Genomic DNA, 20,372 nt, shown 5'->3' with positions numbered 1-20,372 from the left:
TGGAGTTAAGATCTTTATTGGAAACCCAGCCTTCAAACATCATAGTACATTTTTTTTATTAATTCAGAGTTACAGCAACAACAACAACAGGCCCCACGAGGTCCAGAGCAGTGGCTCCCAAACTGAGGTGCTGGCCCCCCTCAGGGAACATGGGGCAGTTTCCAGAGGGGGCTGAAGAAGGAAATAAACTTCTGTATATCTGTTATTTGATTTTCTATAGAGGTTCACAGAACGTGAAAGAGTTACAGCTCTAATCTGAGGTTTTATTGGTGTGTGTGTGTGTCAGTGGTGGAAAGGTTTGGGAACCGCTGGTCTAGAGAGACTGTGACAGTGTGTTGAAGCCACAGAACGAGCAGCGAAGAACATGGAAACACAAACAGACAGAAAACACAAATAAGGGAAACAATAGAAAAATACATTTCGATTCTTCTTTTCGATGTCAGGGGAGAGGGATCACCTTCATTCGGGCCATGGTTCAATCCAAAACAAGCAAATAGTTCACTATAATACCATCGATGTCAGTGGAATATGACGTCAACAAAAAGATACAGAGCCAAGTGTTATTATCTTTGTTCGGTCCTCGATAAACAGCTTTTAAACTGTCTAAAAGTGTATGAACTGTCTTACAGGCTACAATGATACAGACTGCCAAAAGAAAAAGACAAACTGGTTTATCTTTTTTATTGACGAATCCAGAGATTCTGTACTTGTTGCTAATTCCACATAGTGTGAAATCAATATAAATACATTTTTAAAAGGATGACGCATGAGATATTTTGCAGTCATGGTATTGGCCTGAGCCTCCCCTGTATAGCCAGTGAGTGTTTCTTGGATAATATGGAAAAAATAAAAAGAGTAATGAAAACCTCGGTGATGGCAAATTTGCCATTTTGTTGACGTTAGAAGCAAAAAGGTGAAAATCTAGAAATGCTCCAGATATTCAACCTAAATATGATGCTGGTGATCAGCCTACTCCTGATTCTCCAATCCAGCTGCATGAAGGCAAACTGACTGTGTTATCATTCAGTCACCAGGCAGCCTGCTGCATTGCCCTCCAGTTCTACGACTGATAACTCAGACAGTCACACTAAAGCAGCATCTCAAATTCATTTATGTCAACAATTAACTAAGAGTACTGGTGTCGTTTTTCCCCCCCTTATGTGAAATGCACTTTAAGTTCTCAAAAAACAACAGAGACGTCTACTGATGGTTAACAAACTGGAATAAATTGAAACATACTGTATATTAATAAACTATATTGGATTGGCATAGGCTGATCTTAATAAAAATAATCATTATCGGTGCGTGTATCGGCTGAAAATATCCCAATCGGAGCATCTCTAGGAAAATCCCACCTTCTCTGTCCAGTGGCAGGACTTTAGATCTGGAAAGAGAGAGAAAACAGATTTATTTCAACTTTTGTGCTGCACTTTAAAAATGTTCTTTTGTGCTCTAAAGTAAAATTATTAGAGTTTCTGCATTCAGTTTAGACCTCTGAGGACAGTTATTCAGCTTTAATTGTGTTAGGAGAAGGGCTGCAAGTAGAGTTGGGTACCTAACTCAGCACTGTCATGGGTACCAACTGAATAACACTGATACTACTGAATACCAAATCACATTGAATCAATTGGTGCCAAATTTCGATACCTGAGAGATAATCTGGGTAAGAGTAACTTAGAAAGAGACAGAGCAGAACAATGTCACATTTTCAGCTTGTTCAAGTCACACAGTCAAGGCAATGGTGAGCCAAAAGCGGTTGCAACTATTGTTACATTTTTCAAAATTGGACACGGACAAGGCTTGCTGGAATATTTGTAATGCAAACTGCAAACCTGTCCAGGGCAACAAGTCCCGTGTCTGACCGCAGGTTCTTATTTGAATCTATGCAGCTGTCTGCACCGGCTCTGTGCAGGTTTGTGTCTCAGCTGCGTCTCATGGGCTTAACTGCGACCTGAAGCATTTACACCTCAAGTCTATTTTTTCATCATTATGCATGTAAATGCCAGGTTAATGCCCAATATAAAACACTACTACTTTACTCGTAATACTCCAATTAACTACACTTCCTTTAAGGCAAACATGACAGCGTTCTGAGGCTATGCCCTGGTGACTGGCTGACAGGCTGGAGGCAGTATGTTCTAAATTACATTTTTGGTATTTTTCAGAGAGAAAGGAGCAGAAAATGCTACCAGTATTGGTTCAACTGTGAAGTTAACCCAAGCCAAGCTGCACGTCATCAATTAATTGGAAGTTTAAGTTCTTAACAGTCAATAAATGTTAATAATGTGGTCTGTGTAGAGAAATATTCACATTGGAGAGACTGAAACCAGCAAAAAAACAACATAGCTGACAATGAATATTTGTTGACTGACTAAAAGACTGATCAACTAATTGTTTGAGCTACAGATAGAAGATATTTGAACCTTTCCCACATCTATTCAACCAAGTATGAAGAACTAAAGACTCACAGGTAAGGCTGGATATGAAATCCCAGTGCTCTCTCAGCATTAAAAAAAAGTCTTAAGACTAATTCTTTCATCAGGTGGAACTGATTTAAATCATCCCTCTGTGAATGTTAGACTGCAGTTTATTGAGGCCGAAATTTCGACATCATTTAGTATTTCAGGACTTTGGTTTCTTTTGTCATAACAGTTTGGAAAAGTATGCAAAAGGAAAGAATACACTGAAAAAAAATGATACCCAGGAAAAGTTAAATGTAAACTGAGAGGAGCTTACATCATCAATGTCCTCATCATCGTCGCCAATGTCATCGAACTGGATCTCATCATCGTCTCCAGGCCCGAAGGTGTCTGTCTCGTTGATTTTGGCTACAAGAAGGAAGATGGAGGGCAGTGTTAGAGAGAAAATACTCACCATGAAAAACATAATGTTTCAACTACACTGTGATGAACTGACACCTAAAAGTGACATGACTTATTTAATACTGTGTGTTAGAGGTAATAAAAACAAGTAAGGAAAGTGAGGACCTCTGCTGTTAAAAGTCAGCAACTGCATGTATTCATTAACAGTTTTCACCACTACTAAACTGGTGAATAATGTAAGAATACAGCAGCAGTCTGTTACAAAATGAACACTGAGGTTTTGATGGACTTAAGTAAATACTCATTTTTTTGTCACAGTCTCATCTGTCTCAGGTTTACACACACCATTTACCTTGAGACAGTTTACACACCAACACTGTAAATAAATTGCTGGACTTGTCTCACTACAGTTGTGGATCCAGCAGCTGGAGGGCTAGCTTAACTCACCATGCTCTGGCAGCTCTCCGTATGCTTTCAAACTCCGAGCCTCATCTGCGTTGTACTTGAGAATGACGTCAGCTTTGTTGTCCTGAAACAGAAGTTGAGGCATCGCAGTGGTTAGGTTACAACATTTTAGTGTTTTAGTGACAGGAGGTAAATAGATGAGACCAGATGACAGGTTTTTGTAGTTATCTTCAGTTGACCCAACTTGATTACACGAGTGAAGTATTGGGACCAGAAATTTGTAAATGTACAGTTATTAATCAAATCATAATCCTGACTATGGTGTTCGATAAACACATGCACCAATGACTGTGGAACAAAGACATATCACTGAATGTAAGAATCTATAATACTGTCTTGACCATTTTGCGCTATAGTATTGAAGAAAATTATGTCTACATTATAATAATGTAATTATGTTGTAAAAAAAAAATGCTTAAAAAGGAGCAAAATTAAAGATAGAAATAAAATTACACAATAAAAAGTAAAACAATATAAAATGAGAAGTTAAAATACAATAAAATATCATAATGCAGGATATATATAAAATAATTCAAGTATTTTAAGCTAACATTAAACAGAAAATACAGATTTTTCGTGGATTATAAACAGACAGCAGAGGTCACCCTTAGTAGTAAATCTAGACTTCTGGGGAACTGTAAGAAGTTTTTAATTTAATACCAGGGGCGTCCCACACATTTTCATGGATAAAATTTCAAAACCTTTCCATGACTTTTTCAAGGTCCCATAATAAAAATAATCCTTGCCAAATTTGCCCAGTCGATATTTAACATATCAGATTTAAATTCTATTCAGATATAATTTCAGCCAGCTGGTACATGGAGGGAGACATCACAGGGGAGAAAATTAAGCAACACACCTGATGGTAAACAAAACGTCACACATCGACGCATATTAGAGCTACGTTACGACGGCTACAGAACAGCTTTGCTGTTGTGTTACATTGTTAAAACCCTGTAATACCTTGTAAAGGATAAATAGACTTTAAAATAGGGGTCTAGAAGCAATTGTAAAACAAAAGAGGGATACTAAAATGGATGCATGTAGCCATAAAATACACCTCTCTTAATCTTCTATTGCAAACTTTACATTAAAATCCTAGTATTTCACCGAGCTCTGTGCTGATTGCCTGCTATTTGTCAGCATTTCTTGTATCATCTTGGAAGAAAAATCATAATATGAGGTGTTGCTGCTCCAAAATTATTAGCTTCTTGTTGTCCACGCCCATGTTTTATCCTTGTTTGAGTGAGCTATGCAACATCAGGTTATAAAGTCAGCTGCAGAGTACAGCAAGAGGGTAAAATATTTTAACTTCACACGGCAATGCCATCTATTGTTAATGTTATACTCCGCTAGCCTGATTGAGTTTTACCACCCTGCTCTTGTCCACTAACCTTTACCCGTCATCTTTTCTTACTATATGCTTCAAACACAGTTACAATAATCAGGACAGGATGAAAAGAAAGGAATTAATAACTTTCTCCAGGTCAGAAATGGTTCAATTTGAGATACTAACTGGTAAAAACAAGGCCAGATATCCACTTGTACTTGGTTTAAAAGTTAAGATCTTAACAGAGCATGAGTTCAATATCTTTGGGTCCTTTGTATCTGCAACGCCATGTCAAAAAAATAATATATAATCATGTTGCCTTGTTCGTCATACCTTTATACAACAGGCTTTACAATTTCAGACATCTATGTCAGTAACTCTTCCTGTCAGAAAACAAAAACTTCTAAAAAGCTGGATTTTACAGAAATGTTGCTGCTTATTTTTCTTGAAGACCTGTGCTGTGTCACAGTGAGAATCGGCTCTGTGTTAACAGTCTGATCTGTGTCATAGGTGAGCAACCAACACACCTGGTAATCTCTCAGTCCGACCAAGATGATGTCTGATGTGTTAATCCAAACCTAGAGGGAAACAAAATAAAACATAGATTACCCCGTGTCATACAGAAACACATTGAACTTTGTGACCCTCACACTCACACACACGGTCAGTTGAGTTCATGCTGCCTCATTAACGCAGGCTAACTGACCATTGAGAACACGCCGATTCAGCATTACACCAGGAGGTTTCCTGTGTGTGCTGGCTGGGGGGGCGGCGGAAAGGTGCGAGGGGATGTTCAGGACATTCCTACCTTTTTCCGGAGTTTTCCTCTGATGTGGCAAAGCCGCTTAGTTCCATCAAAGCACATGGCCTCCAGACGTCCATTCCCCAGCATTTTGATCACCTGAGCATATTCTGGAAGACACAAGACAGCAGAGGAGGGTTAATACAAAGTGATAAGGGACTGCAATCGAGACATTTGCATTAAGATTCAGGTGTTTCTGTTCTACCAATAATACAGGCGGGTACCAAGACATGACGTGGGTTCTTACAGATAGAGAAACACTTTATGGTCAATGAGATTAGATATATATATAGACTAAGACAGACAATATATATAGTTAACAAGATTTATTGCTGTGATTAATAGCGTAGGTACCCAGCCTCACCTGAAATATGCAATGGCCAATTATAAAACTTTTATTAAATGTGACATTAGACATATTAAGCCTCAGGGTAAACAAATGTTGGTGTTACATCACACAGCAAAGGTGACATATTAAATGAGTGAGATGAGTGTCTCAACTCACATCTAGAAACTAAATTTATGGGCAGCTCTTACTACCTCCCCTATAGAGCCAGGCGACATGGAGAAAATCAATTACCACAATATATTTGCCCAAATACCTTGATATTGATATTGTAGGGTTAACTATTGGTGCTTTCACAAAATATTTACACAATGAGATTTTTGATAAATAAATCATCAGTAATGAGGATATAATGACTAAGCGGGCAAAGGCAAAAAAGAACAGTCTGTACGTTCAGAAAACGACATCACTTTACTGTAATACAGCCTTTAAATTTAGGTAAAGTTAACACTTAGGATACTACAATATCCAAAATTTAAGCCAACATCTAGTCTCACATCATGATATCAATATATTGCTCTGCCCTGGTTCCCTAACCAATTTCACCCAATCACCAAATTCTCTTGTTAATGAGAACAAATTGCTGCGTAGGATGTTGAGAAGAATTGATTTCTAGGAAAACAGCCCGTTTATCCAGGTGGGAAAAAACTTAAGAGTTTATTACCAAATTATGTCCTTACAGATTGGTGCATAGACTTGCAGACGCACCGATAACTGATGCAGCATTATAGGTAGTATCTGTAGCATTTCTGATGCTAGTATTGATACAACTCTAATTGTACTAAATTTTCCTTCAACTCTGGAAATATAATTTTACATTAAAGAACAAGATGAGGGCAAAAAAAAAAGCCAAGGAATGGAAACAGAAGAGGCCTCAGCATCCCTGGTGAATAGGAAGGTTCTACAGTTCTTGTACAGAAAAGGCCAGTACAGAAAAAGGAGGAGAGTGTTTGCGTAAAACAAGTGGAAGCAGCATAACCCTGGTCTTAAACTTTTTTTAAATTTACATTTTTATTCACGACATCTGGACTGCTCACTAAAAAAAGGCCAAACTGACTAAATTATCCAAATAAGTCCTTATATTTCGTCTCACATAATGACTGAAATGTTTAACTTCCATTTTTAATGCAGTAACATGTGATCTACATCCAACTGACACATAAAGAGATGATTTTGAGAGATGTTTGTATATTGGTTTTATGATTTATGACTTATGTATCCTCCTTTTTTCATTGTATATATTATGTCTGTACTGCTTCAAGTTGATTGCAGCTTGGTGTAGCACTACTGCCCAAACAAAATTTCCCTCTGCGGACAATAAAGTTGATCTTATTTAAACATTTTCAGAAAAATGTGATACATGAATATATAAATAAATATTCTAAGAAGGTTCTGTGATTTTTATAATTCTTTAATGGACAAAACTCTGTGTGCATTAAGTAAGCTGTGCCTATTCTACCTGAAGGTGTTTCTTACACCGGCAAAGCCTCCTCCACACATTCACTTTCATGCCAACAGGGATTTTGGCAGCACTGAGTGCTGCAGTCAAAGCTTTGAACGCTGTTGACTGCAAACTGATGCTACCATCTAGTAAGGCTCTCCATAAGGATGTCTGTTGCATATGAAAAATCCTTCTCTTCACACATCACTGCTGAAATTATATTTCTCAAAAGGTGTGCTGAATGTTGTGCAGTGTCTATTTCAGTTTTTGAAGTTATCAGTTTTTGACCCAGTATCCTTGTTGGTGGGTTTATGTTTTATTTCTCTTGGCCCTAAAAATGTTATTTTATGAGGCTCTTATGAACTCTGACCTGCTGACTTGTTATTGTTGTTATTGTTCATGACATCTAACAGATAATCAACAACACCAAGTTTGATCATTATGCAACTCTATCATTCAAGAAAAAATACCAAACATTGTCTCTCTCAACAAGTATCTATTATCAATTAGTCTGCCAACTATTTTTTTATTATAAATCAACTGCTTGATTAGTTTATAAAATGTCAAAAAATAGTGGAAAAATGCTAATCACAAATGCCCAAAACTCAAGTTGACACCTTGAAACAGGTTTATTCTGTGTCTTGGATTTGGCGTATAAAGAGTTTAACTGAGTACACATCCTCCAGCAAAAAAAGATAGATTTTTTGTTAGCTATCTTCGGTGTAACTTTGTCAGCAGCAGCTGACTCTTCTGACCCCCTATCAGCAAAAAAAAAAACAAAAAAAACCACTAGAACCAGTACTCACCCTGTCCGTCCTCTTTGAACACCAACTCTCTCTTCTCAGACTCATTCTCATTCTTTCCACGTCGCCGATTCTTTCCTCCTTTACCTATAAACATGCACAAGGAGATATCAATCAATGTTATCCATTCATTTTTTATGGATTCTTGTCACTGACCTAGCAGTGTATATCAGTTCGCTTTCAGTTCCAGTTAAGTCTACTTCTCTTTGTGTAAATTTCTAGTTGTCGAACTACCTCCAAAGATAACCTGCCTGGAAATGGTCAATTAAAAACTAGTGTTAGCATTGGTAGAATATAACAAGGTACAATTACTCAAGTATTGTAATAGAGAATAAAATTGAGGTCATTTATTTGAGTGTTGTCTTTTCCATGTTACTTTCTGCTTTTACTCACCTACATTTCAGAGGGAAATATTGTACCATTAACTTCACTACACTTAACTGACAGCTTTAGTTACTTTACAAATAAAGATTTTTACAAAATATACGAAGTGTATACAATGTGATGTCTGTTATAAATTAAACTGCTCAGCATACATACATGCACAGCTATAATATCTACCCATCGACTATTCGAATAATCTTATATCTTCGCATAGTTCAGATTTATATTTAAAATCCTATGACTTAAGCAACACAGATTGTAAGCTTTGTAAGCTTTACAGAAAATAGTATTAGAACCTCTGGAACACATTTTTTGCCATATATTTATTATTTTAAATACTTCCTCCACAACTGCACATTAGATACTTTCCATATGTGTTTTTAACCAACTGATTAGATGATCTTTTGCGGCAATTACGTTTAATCCAAGATATTAGTCTACTTACCCTTATTAGTAAAGCAATATAAAAAAACATAATATGCAAACATCAACAAATCATAACATAGCTGGGATACTATAAAATAACATTAGCAACTGAAACACTACAAGTAACTAGTAATATGGAGAAGAATAAAAATTTGAAAAGGAAATAATTTCCTGCGTTTAATATATGCATTGAAAAAACTTCAACACTATATAATACCAAAATTAGGCTACATTACTCTTATTATACTTACATACTTTTACTTGTGTGACATTCCCAATGCAGGGCTTTTATTTGTAACAGAGTATTTCTACAGTGTGATATTAGTACTTTTACATTAGTCGAGGACCTGAATACCGGCTCAAATACTGAGTGTCATCCACTGTCAGTGTAGCTGGGAGCACTACAGCAGATAGGGAATGACAAGAACAGTAGCTAACGTTAAAGTTGCCTTGCTAGTTCGCTAATCTAAATGACATACTTGAGACGGTACGCTCAATTTTGATAATCAATTGAGTTTAAAAATCAAGTACAAGGTTACCTGGTGATATCAGGGGTTAACTTGGGTGAAATAAAAGTCCCAGATGTCACGGGCCACACCGGGGTGGGGTTTAACTAGCTAGTTAGCTGTGTCAGCTATCAACGTATTAAACAGCAAAGTACGTTAGCTATTAGCTGGCTAGCAGCACCAAGTGTTGTACAACTTTATCTAGCTTGAACTAACTTCGTCATTATCTCAGCCGAATTCTTGTTTAGGGAATAAGTTGGACTCAGACACTAGTACACGACTTATAATTCTTGTGAATTTCCCCGCGCGGATGAATAAACTATCTACCTATGTGTCTATATATCTAATTCGTGTTGCTAACAAGCGTTAGCTGGTCGGTGTCACGTTTTCACTGCGTGTGTCGTAGCGGCGGGCTCGACAAGACAATTAACAACACTGAAACATACGTTTACATATCCCTCCGTCCCTTACCTTTATTTTTGGGCATATTCTTTCACTCCTCGATCACGTTAATCCCGCTCGGTAGAAACGACTCACGGTTAAACAATAACTGTGTACAACAGTCAGCGAGAACACAGGTCTGAACTGACTGAACGCTACGAGAGAAACTAGCTAGTCACCGCTCATTCGCTCTGCCGATTTGCGCATGCGCCTGCCAAGGAATTCAAAACTGCGTTGCTTTATTGTAATAGGTGATTGTTACAGAGACAATCACCTGTTGTTGCAAATGCCAAATAAATACACTCAAAAACAGTACTTAAAACAAGTATGTAGTCTTTTACTGTGACAATACTCCATTACAAATAAAAGTGCCGCATTCAAAATATAAGTAAAATGCATAAGTATTCGCACCAAATAAACTTAAACTATCAAAAGTAATGCATTATGCAGAGTGCCTTATTTTAGAATAATGTATTACTGAACTATAATTATTGATGCATTAATGTTGGTATAAAATTACACCATGCATCAGTGCCACAATCCCTACAAACAAATATTATTGTTGGATTTTCAAATTTTCAATGGTCTTTGGACACATCATGTGTGACGGATGCTTCCGTCAGAAAAAAACAAAAAACAAATCTGAGCTTAACATGGTGATATTTCATTAAAATAGCTTTATTCTGCATGTGTCATTTAAAATTTGGCCAAGAATACAAGAGTACAAGAATAAACCATTTGCACAACTAACCAGCATTGACAAGAGTGAAGAACCATGGCTTTTTTCAACTCCAGGATTTCAGCGTCATCTTTTAACTTCTAACTTTCAAATGTCACAAGGTAAGTTTTAGAAATCTGATAACTAATTTAAGCTGGCAGAGGGGTCCTGCATTTTCTGCCAGTCACTCAGGGCAGCTCAAGAAAAAGTATTTGTAGCTTTGGGGTCTCTAATTATGAATTAACAAATCTCTTTATTGTTACTGTTATTTCTTGTTTAATGGTGCACTGCGGGTCTACCTATGGTATGTCTAAAGTGGTGTTACCATACCCAGTCAGAACACGGCATAATACAACATGTTGGGGGTAGTGTTTCTTTGTGTTTGTTTTTGCATCACCTCAGTTTGTTTATTATTTTACATTCTGCTGGGTAACTTATTCTAAGATAATGTTTTAGTTGATTTCTATTTTGTATTGATAATCCGAATGTACAAAGCGTATGGTACAAAGTAACTGGTGACTAATGTCAAATAGATTAAGTGGAGTGGAGGAAAAAAGAACAGCCCCTTCATATTACAGTATTTTTCCAGTTAGTACAGTGCTGTATTACTCCGCGCCACCAGGGGGCGAAGGTTCCCCCGGTGCGCTGCTGATGTTTATATTTTCCCATAAAGAAGCTGGACATTTTGGGGGAGCTGAGCAAATGATTCCCATCGAAACCTGGCTACCCTCCTGCACCGACTAAAGCCTAAATATCCTCTCTCTCTGAACATTTAAACGTGAGTTTCAGCTTTTGATTTTAACCGATAAATAGCAAACTGGTGCAAAGTTAAGAAAAGAATAAAGTAAATTTTCGGTTGGAAACTTGTAGCCCCGTTAGCTGCCTTGTTGCTAAGCTAGCTGCAGTTTTGTCTCCAGCTAACGAGGTTTGGCTGTGATGGCCGACTTCAGCAGCAGGATCATGGTGAGTAAATATTTATTCAGTACATTTAAGAGTTTAGCAGGACGAGTAGTACTGCTGCTGCTTTTCTCTGGACTCAATAAAACGGAACATTATGTGTGCTTGTCTGTGTACCATATTAGCTGCGGTGAAATGTAACTAAGTACATTTACTTAAGTACTGTACTTAAGTAGGCCTACATATTTGAGGTGCTTGTACTTTGCTTGAGTCTTGTCTTGTCATGCTATATTATACTTTACTCCTCTATATTTCAGAGGGAAATGTTGTTGTTTTTACACTGCATTTATCTGACAGCTTTAGTTGCTGTATAAATTAAGATTATTGCATTATTAAACGTATGAAAAGTTTATATATTTTTCTGTTTGTTTAGTAATTTATTTAAAATGATTTTTTTTCTTTTATTTTACAATTTTAATTTTATTATGTTATTATTTATTTGTTTATTAGTAATACTGTGAGCCTTTGCACATCTCCAAGAACGTAGTTTTGCACATTCCTGCCTAGCTCTTTCATGGTAGACAGTTACATAGGTCATATTTTTAAATTGAATGTTATGCTATTTTAAATAGAAAGCTGTGGCAAGGCCCTGCAGTTAAATTTGTCTCAAGACCTTGCCCCCCTCTGTATAGGTCAAGTAGACATTATAATACTGAAATGAAGTGAATGATTAAATCGTGAGGTAATGTACTGTATGGATGGATGTTTTGCTTTGTTACCTTTTTCTGTATGTCTGTCTCGTATAAATGTAAATTTGAAATAAAATAAATAAATTAATAGCATGTTTAAAATGTTCTTTACTGTTTATTTTTCATATTTTATATTAATGTTTCTCGTCTATGCACCAAAACACCAAAGCAAATTCTGTGTGTGAAAATCTGCGTGGCAATTAAATAGAATCTGATTCTGATGACATTAAATCATCACCAACAGGTCATACACATACAGCTAAAACAATTAGTTGATTTCTCCAGTAGTTGATTGTCAGAAAATTAATTGGCAATTATTAATTTTTGATTATTATTATTTATTTATTTTTCCGTGTAAAACATTTCATGGTTCCAGCTTCACAGACTTTTCCTTTTTATAATGTTGATAATTGTGGTGTATTAGTGATAATGTTAAAGACTGGACAAAACAAACTTTGTGAATGTGACACTTTGGGCTTTGGCTCATTATGACAAATATTTCTCACTGTTTTTCCACTATGTTTTTTTTTACAAACTAAACAATCAATGGATTAATGGAGAAAATAATCAGCTAATTAACGCATTATGAAATTAATAGTTCGTAATAGTTCATTAATAGTTCAAACTGAGCTCCACCCTAACCAACTACAACTGTAAATCCTGCTTTTAAATTAATGCATGAGTCAGTATAATATAATAAGATCACATATAATAGTATAACAATCACAAAGGACATTTCGATGCTAGATACTTATAGCTACATTTTACTGACTATACTTTTACTGAAGCAACATTTTCAATGCAGAACTTATACTTGTAACAGAGATTGTTACAGTGTGGTATTAGTACTTTTACCTAGGTAAAGGATCTGAATACCAATGCATATTAGTTATATTTAGCATGTGTTTAGCATGAGTGATATTTTTGCCAGAATTATTTCAAATGAAAGAATGTTGGATATTACTCTTTCTTTCCATCTTATTTAAAATAATTTAAAACACGAATATGAAATAAAAACAACACAATACTTGAAATAGCGATACTTCTAAATAACATTGACAATTGAAAAATTACAGGTAAACTGAAAAAACTAGTTGAATAAAGATAAAAAATAATACACTGCTTTTATTTTAGACTTGCTTTAAAAACCCTGAAACTAAACACCATACAGTTTATGTGTTCATAGTTCATTTTGTCTGTTAATTTATTGTACAAAATTAAGAAAACAACATTACCTGCCATCTTCATGCTGTGAAAAACAATATACATTGTTTTCTCAATAAGTAATCTAGTCATTTTGTGTGTAAAATATCAGAAAATAGTGAAAAATTCTCATCATAAAGGCCCAAAAGTCAAGTAGACATCTTCATATTTGTTGTTCAAAATGGCATAAAAAAAACCATAAGATAAACACATTTAAGAGGCTGGAATTTTTCTCTTTCTGCATAGGGTAGATGAATAAATTATTGATTGATGATCAAAATAGTTGATTTTTCAGTTGATTGACTAATAATTTCAACTCTGCCTTGTTTTTAAGACTCTTAAAAACTTTTTAATTTTCAACGTGTTTTACAGCAAAAAAAATGTTTATTCTGTTGAGTGTGACTCTATCTGTTTTTCTCTTGTTAGATGTCTTCTGAACACCCAGCGATCGGAGGTGGGCCTGCAGGAAAAGCGATTTTGTCTTCAGCCGTGTCAGGCAGTGGAAACAGGGACGTTGCAGATGGGATGGACCAGATATCTGTGGTGAGAATCGATGATGAACACATTGCAGAGGAGCAGTCTGATGTTGGGGGGAAGGTTAAAGACACTGCACAGTGCTATGAGGTGGAGTACTTGATGCCTGCAGAGGAGGTCGTTGTGGGAGAGGAAGAGGAAGACGATGTTTACGTCATTGAGTATTCAAATCCTGAAGAGGAAGGAGAGAGCTACAAGTTCACAATGTCCGTGGACAGATCGCTCCCGACCAAAAAGCCAATAATTAAACATCCTTTGGTGAGGGAGAGTGCCAGAGCTCCTTTACCTGTGATGACCAGCCCAGCCAAACTGCCTATGCCAGTGAAGCCGAGAGATAAGGTGAGGCGGAAAAAGAGGAAGCAGCTGGCTGTCAAAAAGGAGGCGAACAAGTTGGAAGTTCTTAGCAACACGGATGTGTTGAAGCACGGAGAGAACTACAGAGAACTGATGGGGCTGGACTCCAGTTCAGATAAAAGAGAACTGGTGTGCACGCTGTGCCCACCGCCCGGAAAACACTTCAAGAGAGCCGCAGGTTTGGCCGTACATTTAAAACACATGCACCACATGGAGGGAAACAAGACGTTCTTCTGTACAAAGTGCGAGCAGACGGTTCGCACCCAGATTGCACTTGATGCTCACACAAAACGCCACGCCAACCAGGAGGCCGTGTTCACCTGCCTCCTCTGCTCAGCAGAGACGGACAAGACAGGGTACAAAGGAACAAGGTGGGGTCTGAAGAAACACCTGGAGACGGAGCACCCGGGTATCATCCCTCGCTGCAACATCTGTAATAAAGGCTTCAAGTCACTTGTGTCATATTTGGGTGATCAGTTCAGGCATGTTGGCGTGTCGCCCTATTACTGTGCCCAGTGTCAGATCTATGAAATGACTGAGAGGGGTCTGAGTGTTCACATCAAGAATCACGACAAGAAGAAGAAGAGAGAGCAGCTGAAGGAGTCTGGTGAGATCAACCTGCAGACGTTTGAAACTTCTGCTAACGTCGGCTATGTCACAGACGATTCTGACTTCTAATCAGTTTTGTTTTATGTCTGTATTATGAGTATTATGACGAAAGCAGCACAAGCTCAGTGACCTCTCTGTCAGACCTGTCTGACATTTATGCATCTTTGACTGAACTTTGGTGATTTTAGAATTTGCCTCAAGCTGGGTGGAGTCTTCTACCTTTAGCATCCATCAGTGTCACATGTTGAACAGTTGGAGTTCGAGAAAATTACTTGTTTTTCACAACCTGGGTCTTGTTTATGTATATTTGGCCATCACTACTCTTCGGTATGTTTCATTTTTCTCACAAGCTTCATTTAGAGGTCCAATGTGTAGGATTTAATGGGATATATTGGCAGAAATTAAATATAATAAGTATGTTTTCTTACCTGAAAATAAGAAACGATGTGTTTTCATTACCTTAGAATGAGCTGCTACTATCTACTTAGGTAGCAGGTCCTTGTCCACGGAGATTGCTATGTTGCACCGCCATGTTTCAACAGTAGCCCAGAATGGACAAACCAAACACTGGCTCTAGATAGGGCCAATCATATTTCGCCTCAGTCACCATAATAAGAAGCCCCTCTGCAATTAGCAGCGTTAAGAACCCCCCCCCCCCCCCCCCCCACTTATTTGTAATGTGAAACTGCTTTATTCAGCATTTTTACCAGTTTAAACCATTTAGGCTGTTTGTTTCAACATGTCATTCAGCACAGAGGAAACACTGTTTGTAACATAAAACTGCTTTATTTAGTGTTTTTAGCAGTTTTAATCACCAGGGCCCTATTTCAGAGAGCAGACTCAACAAACTGCCTAATCCCGATCTCTGATTTGACTGAGCCTGAGCTGGGAAACTTTTCGGTTCCAGAACAGCAGATCAGCATTTGTTCAATCAACTCTGAGTATGTTCAGCCTGAGGGAAGCGCGTTCACTGTGAGCACCAACAGCCATCATCATTGGAGTGCAGATAACATCTGCATCTTTAGTGGCAGAAAGCAGAGAGCCACTTATTTCATCCCAACTGAAATGGAAACTTTAATGAGCGCGAATGAAGACTTCAAACATGTCTTCAAAAAAAGAAAAATCAGATACAAACAGCTGCAACTTAACAGCATGAGGTGTGATGGGGAATTATTGCAGAGTGTTAATAGGTAATGTGAAGTGATGTTATGTAATGATACAATAATACATGTCTAATATACAGAAAATATAGAAACTTTTTTTTATCTTAACAGTGTTAATATATTTTAATATAATTTCCTAGCAACAACTCAAAATCAAACACAAATATATTGTACAGACTGGTAAATTTTTTTTAGTTGTACTTACGTTGTTCTTGGAATATTGGGCTTTGGTTAATTGAATTGCTGTGAAATGACTTCCTGTTAACACTGACAAACCTGCAGTTCTGTGGAATTCCTCTTTGATGATCCTTTCTGATTTATGCCAAGGGAAAACCACAAAAACAGGCAAAAGTCTTTTCAGTGCCAGAGTCACTTTTCTTATGGCCTGACAAACTGTTGCTTTGCTGATGTGTTCAGTGTCTCTGATGTTATAACGAAAATTGCCGTTGCCGAAGAATCAAAGGGCAATGCATAAAATTTGCTCCGATGATAATGCAAATCCAAGATGTGTAATATTTGATATGTGGGTGGAACAGATTGTTAGATAAGTGATAGACGGTGAGGTGATACGGTATCTTATAGACACTCCTCCGGGGAGACATCCAAACGGGGTCTAATCACCTTCTCCTTATGCAACAGCCTCTGAATAAACTGTGCCTCAACGTCCACAACTTAATTCATAAAAGGACACGCCATGTCTCTCCTTCCTGCTACACGCTCAGTGAGCGATAAGTTTCAGGCTTAGATGAAGCCAGCAGGTTTGCTTCACGGAGTAAGTTGCCATAGTAACTAACTCAGGGTTACACTGAACTGGCTTTGTGAAACAGAAAAGTCAGAGTTTCCCTCACCTCAGTCTTAACATACTCAGAGTTTTCACTAATCCTGCTCTCTGAAATGGGGCCTGTGGTTTGTTTGTTTGTTTGTTTGTTTGTTTTGGAGAGCAAGAGACCAGAAAAAAGAACGCCTAAACAATAAACACTGAAGGAAATCTAACCAGGAGAAGTTTCAGCTGGTTGCAATGTGTGATCCTCACCACTAGATGGCACTAAATCTTACACACAGGACCTTAAATGAAAAGTTTGACATTAGGGAAGTAAATTTATTTGCTTTCTTGCTGAGTTAGATGAGATCGATGATACTCACTTGCCTGTGTCATTGTGTCTACAAAATGTCAAGAAATATTGAAAAATGCCTGTTTAAGTTTCTTGTGATGTTTTTAAATGTTACACTGAGTTTGATAAACAGTCCCAAACCCAAAGATATTTAGTTAACAGCAAAAGTATGACTTAGGAAAAGCTGAAACCAGATCATTTTTGGTGTTTTTGTTTGAAAAATGACTGAGAATGTTTTAATCATTATAAAAACAGCTGCCATTTACATGTTTTTTTTTCCCCGATTCGTGCTCTAATGTAAATAAGACCAAGGTTGTAAAAGAAGCAGGTTTACATGCTGTATTCAGTCTTCTTCATTAGTGTTTGAGTCAGTGCATGCGTGTGTAAATACTGTATATTCTGCATTACTCACGAGATATTCCAGTTCATGAAAGTAAATGATCCTGCAGGTTCACAGCAAACTGAGACAGTGTAACATGTAACATGTTGATGTTTACATGCAGGCAGCTTAATGTGGTTTAAAGACTGATTTTCTAACATTTTATACTGAAATACTTCCTGTCCACAGCTTTTTGTTCTCATCTTTTAACAGCTGCAGGTTTCTTCCAGTAGAGGGGAAAATGATGATCTCAGTATGATCATTAGGTATCACCTGTGTAAAGTGTTGGATTTCAGAAGTGTTCAGATCTGCAGGTGGACATAACAAAAATAAACACTATACTAACCCATGCGAAGGACAAAGCCAGTATTTTTTCATGTTTTACTGTGAAACGTTCTTTGCTTTGCTGTTTTTTAAGGTTGATGTGAGTTTTTCTACATGTATGCAGCAGCACATCAGTTCAGGGAGCTGTGAAAAATGAACCTAAGGTGCTTAATCCATCACAGTGAACATGTAGGCTTCATTATTTTATTTTATTTTATCTTATTTTGATTTATTTTTGTCAAAGCTGGACGACAGCTTAAAAGGTAGCATGTAAGATCTGCTGGTGTGGTGCATTCAAGTGCTCGTGGGACTTCTGAGACCTCACAGAAACTGGTTTAATGCAAGTTGCAAATAGTAGAACACGTTTTTGTTCATCTCTTTTTTTCTGTATTCTGGGGTTGATTTCACATAAACATACTTCATGACTTTGTTGTTTTTCTGCAGTCAAAACTCAGTTGTTTGAAAAATGTTTGTTTGAACATACAGTGTCTAAATTTCTGCCACAAAGAGTTTCTCAATCAAAATGATTACAAAAATGTTCATCACTGAGGAGGTTTTTACTGTGAGATGAATTATCTGCAGAGGTCTCCTCCTCTCCAAGTCAAACTGACAAGGTAATTTAAACCAGTAAAAACACTAAATGAAGCAGTTTCTCATTAAAAATCTGTGTCTCTCACATGCTGTTTGGCACAGCAGGGGCTGGAGCTGAGCTACTGCTAACATTTGCTCAGCTTGTTTCTCTGATAACTAAAGATCCAGACATCTGATAACTAAAATCCTTTGTCCTGTTAAATCATATAATTGAGAACAACCAAGAAAAGAAAAAAGTGAACTGTCAAAATAACTGTAAAATGGATCAAAAGTCCATTTCTGTCAGCTTCTTGCAGACCACCACAACCCTGACGCTTGCGCAAAGGGAATATGACGCCACTGACAGTCGACAGCGACCAAATGACGCAGACTCTGTTCTTGATTAAAATGACAGATTTCTCTGGGTTTGAATGTGGTTGGAAACATTTGGGATAATGTTAGTACACAACTAAGTAAACTAAATAACATTAAGCCTAATCATTGTAAGACATTTAAATGCTGAAAATTTACTTACTATATCCTTACAAAAACCCTGAAAGAATTTTCTAACTTACGGCTGTTTGAAATAACAGTGTGTCAGATGTTCCTTGTGATGGATTAACTATCTCAAAACACGTTCTGAAAGCTGATTTCAGTCAGTTAAAATAATAGGTGTCCGTAAAGTACATGATGTTATTTGTATTTGTATTAAATGGGATAGAAAATAAAATAACAGCGTGATCCAGGTAGTTGTATTTTTCTAAAAAGAAAAAAAAAAAAAGCTGCATGCATGTAAACATCGACACTACAAAGAGAAAAAAATATTGGTGCTTTCTTACAGTAATACTAAATTCCCAACAGTTCTGGAGCTTTCGATTGTATCGCATCGTCTTCTTCAGCTGATATATCGCTCAGTTATCATGAAACAACAAAGGGTGCAAAAAAAAAAAAAATAGAATTTGAGCTTCTACAACTCAGTGAAGATCATGTGATGTTATCAAAAGCTCTAGAACAGAACAGCTACTAAACTGGTGAGAATGTTTTGTCAAAAACCTGATGTAGAAAATTTAGCTAGAAAAGATTTAGAAAAGTAAAACATCAAATTATTTAGCTCAACTGGAAGAAATGATCCACATGTAAAATATTTTTTTATCATCTTTAAAGATCATTTAGGTTGTTAATGGAGTAAAAATACCAAAAAATTTAAGTTACCATCATTTTTGACATTTTAAAGGCTTAAAAAAATCAGTGAACCCCCAGAAACTAATGGATAGATGAATTTATTATTAATGTGTCTCTTAAAGTTTTCGCTTGGGACCCTTTGAACCAAATCAGTGTCTGATTTAAACTCCTCATTACAATTTATTTACATTATGCATTTACATGAGGAAAAAAAGTATTAATGAGGTTATTATGTTGTTATTTCAGAAAAACAGAGATATTGTTTTCGGAAATGAATGCATTTTACATCTGTGCAGTCTTAGTGTGGTCATAAGTTCTCAGATTATCTGATTTGAAGGATATTTTGAGAAGAGGGGGTCAAATATTCAGTATTTCACAGGAGGAAAACAAAGTGAGACAAAAGAAACACAAAATAAACAATTTTCCAGATTTAAATTTGGACCCTTTTAGGGCCCCCAACCTGCAGATCAGGAGCCACTGAGGTTATGTGTGTGCACCCTTATTGATGGTGTGTTAAACAGAAAGTGTGACGACACACTTTCACTGAAGCCTGCACTAACAGTTTAAATTAAAATGTGAAACCATGTTTTAAGCCCAAAATGTGGATTAAAAAACCCACTGATGATAAATACTGTATGTGGAGATGGTTTGATGCAACCTTCACTCATTTATTTAAACATTACTTTTGCGATCAATGAGGTTAAAAAAAACAACAACAAAAAAATACATTAAATAGAGGTAGTAAAATAACAAAATAAAAGTTAACTGTGATTATTCTGCTTTTGGAGGATGGAAAACGTATTAAAGGTGCT

The 20,372-nt window shown here is 36.8% G+C and overlaps 2 protein-coding genes across 3 annotated transcripts; one reads left to right on the top strand and one right to left on the bottom strand.

Annotated features, from left to right (window-relative positions):
- eif1axb (eukaryotic translation initiation factor 1A X-linked b) lies at positions 1-9,962 on the bottom strand. The gene is made up of 7 exons (XM_033639410.2): positions 9,797-9,962; positions 8,013-8,096; positions 5,426-5,529; positions 5,145-5,195; positions 3,270-3,351; positions 2,737-2,828; positions 1-1,384 (listed from the first exon to the last, which is right to left on the bottom strand). The coding sequence occupies exons 1-7, from the start codon at positions 9,810-9,812 to the stop codon at positions 1,379-1,381; spliced, it is 435 nt and encodes a 144-aa protein (XP_033495301.1). The 5' UTR covers positions 9,813-9,962; the 3' UTR covers positions 1-1,378.
- Positions 9,963-11,143: 1,181 nt separating this feature from the next.
- LOC117264524 (uncharacterized) lies at positions 11,144-18,233 on the top strand. 2 transcript variants are annotated; one of them, XM_033638547.2, is made up of 2 exons: positions 11,144-11,262; positions 13,760-18,233. In XM_033638547.2, the coding sequence occupies exon 2, from the start codon at positions 13,760-13,762 to the stop codon at positions 14,897-14,899; it is 1,140 nt and encodes a 379-aa protein (XP_033494438.1). In that variant the 5' UTR covers positions 11,144-11,262; the 3' UTR covers positions 14,900-18,233. The 2 variants fall into 2 exon arrangements, with proteins under 2 accessions (XP_033494438.1, XP_033494437.1); XM_033638546.2 differs by having other exon boundaries at positions 11,160-11,447.
- Positions 18,234-20,372: the final 2,139 nt, after the last annotated feature.

This window comes from Epinephelus lanceolatus, chromosome 20, assembly GCF_041903045.1.
Source record: "Epinephelus lanceolatus isolate andai-2023 chromosome 20, ASM4190304v1, whole genome shotgun sequence".
Lineage (NCBI taxonomy): Eukaryota > Metazoa > Chordata > Actinopteri > Perciformes > Serranidae > Epinephelus > Epinephelus lanceolatus.
The sequence above is the reverse complement of the archived record's forward strand: the minus strand, read 5'-3'. Positions and strand labels throughout refer to the sequence as shown.